Source organism: Micropterus dolomieu, linkage group LG17 (genome assembly GCF_021292245.1).
Source record: "Micropterus dolomieu isolate WLL.071019.BEF.003 ecotype Adirondacks linkage group LG17, ASM2129224v1, whole genome shotgun sequence".
NCBI classification, from domain to species: Eukaryota; Metazoa; Chordata; class Actinopteri; order Centrarchiformes; family Centrarchidae; genus Micropterus; species Micropterus dolomieu.
In genome coordinates this window covers 10,950,696-10,953,034 of record NC_060166.1, presented here as the reverse complement: position 1 = coordinate 10,953,034, position 2,339 = coordinate 10,950,696, and the positions used below count along the sequence as shown (strand labels likewise).

At 42.7% G+C, this 2,339-nt stretch overlaps 1 protein-coding gene across 1 annotated transcript in view; it reads left to right on the top strand.

Annotated features, from left to right (window-relative positions):
- The first annotated feature begins 387 nt into the window (after window positions 1–387).
- Window positions 388–2,339, top strand: part of LOC123985305 (TRPM8 channel-associated factor homolog) — a 17,866-nt gene continuing 15,914 nt past the window's right edge. Inside the window, exon 1 of the mRNA XM_046072769.1 lies at window positions 388–1,028. Within this exon, the coding sequence (XP_045928725.1) occupies window positions 388–1,028 (641 nt within the window). The remainder of the gene's footprint in view (window positions 1,029–2,339) is intronic.

The following is a 2,339-nucleotide window of genomic DNA, read 5'->3' as shown; positions in this document are numbered from 1 at the left end:
TTTGGAAACCGTTGGGCCACAGTGTGATAATACAATCAGAAAGACAACGTTCAGGTAACCATGTAACTTTTTTTTGTTTTAGTGTGTGATGAAAATCAGCAGACTTTCAGTAATGCATATTATGTTACCAGATTTACTTTTTGTCTCTGAAGCTGATGATGTAGATTGATTTTTTTGTTGTTCTCACTTTATTGTTGTAGATTTGTAACATAAACAGAAAGTCATCAGTAGTACTTTTTTTTTTGTTTTAATGTCTGTCAGCTCTCTTTCTATTCCCACAGGACAGCCAGACTGACACAGCATATATCCATCCAAGAACAATTGTTAAACCTCATGTGCTAACAAACCACTTTCCTCTTCATCTGATCTTCATCAGTCCTTCTCACCATGTCCACCAAGCCTACACAAACCCGACATGAGGGAGCCTACATGACCCTGTTGAGAGGCTTGAGAGAGCTGGACTTCCGGGGTCCTTGTGTTCCCAGTGACCTGGTGCTGATAGGAGACCATGCCTTCCCTTTAGCAATGAACAGCCAAGGCCAGGTCCTGATGGCTGCCTCTCTGTACGGCAGTGGAAGGATCGTGGTCCTGGGTCATGAGGGCTACCTGACCGCCTTTCCTGCTCTGGTAGAGAACGCTGTGACCTGGCTGAGAGGAGATGGATCTGAAAACTTGTCTGTGGGGGTCCACAAAAACGTCAAGTCAGTCTCTGATAATCTCAGCAAATCCAGCTTCCAAGCTGAAGTTGTGGGGGCCTTTAGTGGCAACGTGGGGGTGTATGTGACTGATGCCTACAGTGTGGGTGCAGACGTAAAGGACCTGGTGGCCTTTCTGAAAGCTGGAGGAGGAGTGCTGATAGCAGGGCAGGCATGGAACTGGGCTAAAGATCACCCCAAGGAGAACACGCTGCTTCAGTTTGAAGGCAACAAGGTTTCTGGTGTGGCAGGGATCTACTTCTCTGAGCGCTATGGAAAAGTAGAGTGCCTTCCTGTCTACCCTCAGATCCCATCTTCCTGGATGGCTATAGTGTGAGTGTATACTTTTTCTTGGCATATTTGGTTCTAAGTTGTGTAATGGTTGCGAATCAGTCAATGTTGAAACTTCTGCACACGTTTGGTTCAAGTTTATAATCAAGTTCAATTAAGAACTGTAAGGAAAGATGAGTCTGAAAGCATTCTAGCAGCTCTGGTAGGTTGTATGTATCCAGACCAGTGCCTTGACCTTAATGTTAACATCAGCATGATAAAATACTCTATCATGCTGATGTGAAACTAATGATCAACATCTCAGTTAAAGATTTTATTTCGCTAAGATGTTTGCTAATTAACAAAGTATAGCTGAGCCTGATGGGAATTAAATTACATTTGCAGGTATTTTGTCATAAACCAAAACAATGGACAAACTAGAATCTTGACCCGATGATGGTGGACCCATCTTCTTGTAGCCTACTGTGCTACCTGGTACTTCACCATGCTCTCTCTCACCAATAGGAATAAGTTTCTTAAAATCACTAACACTTCCTCCAAAGTAATAGGTCTTCCCACTCCCAACCTGCCAGCCCTCATTAATAAGTTTCTTAAAATCACTAACACTTCCTCCAAAGTAATAGGTCTTCCCACTCCCAACCTGCCAGCCCTCATTAATAAGTTTCTTAAAATCACTAACACTTCCTCCAAAGTAATAGGTCTTCCCACTCCCAACCTGCCAGCCCTCATTAATAAGTTTCTTAAAATCACTAACACTTCCTCCAAAGTAATAGGTCTTCCCACTCCCAACCTGCCAGCCCTCATTAATAAGTTTCTTAAAATCACTAACACTTCCTCCAAAGTAATAGGTCTTCCCACTCCCAACCTGCCAGCCCTCATTAATAAGTTTCTTAAAATCACTAACACTTCCTCCAAAGTAATAGGTCTTCCCACTCCCAACCTGCCAGCCCTCATTAATAAGTTTCTTAAAATCACTAACACTTCCTCCAAAGTAATAGGTCTTCCCACTCCCAACCTGCCAGCCCTCATTAATAAGTTTCTTAAAATCACTAACACTTCCTCCAAAGTAATAGGTCTTCCCACTCCCAACCTGCCAGCCCTCATTAATAAGTTTCTTAAAATCACTAACACTTCCTCCAAAGTAATAGGTCTTCCCACTCCCAACCTGCCAGCCCTCATTAATAAGTTTCTTAAAATCACTAACACTTCCTCCAAAGTAATAGGTCTTCCCACTCCCAACCTGCCAGCCCTCATTAATAAGTTTCTTAAAATCACTAACACTTCCTCCAAAGTAATAGGTCTTCCCACTCCCAACCTGCCAGCCCTCATTAATAAGTTTCTTAAAATCACTAA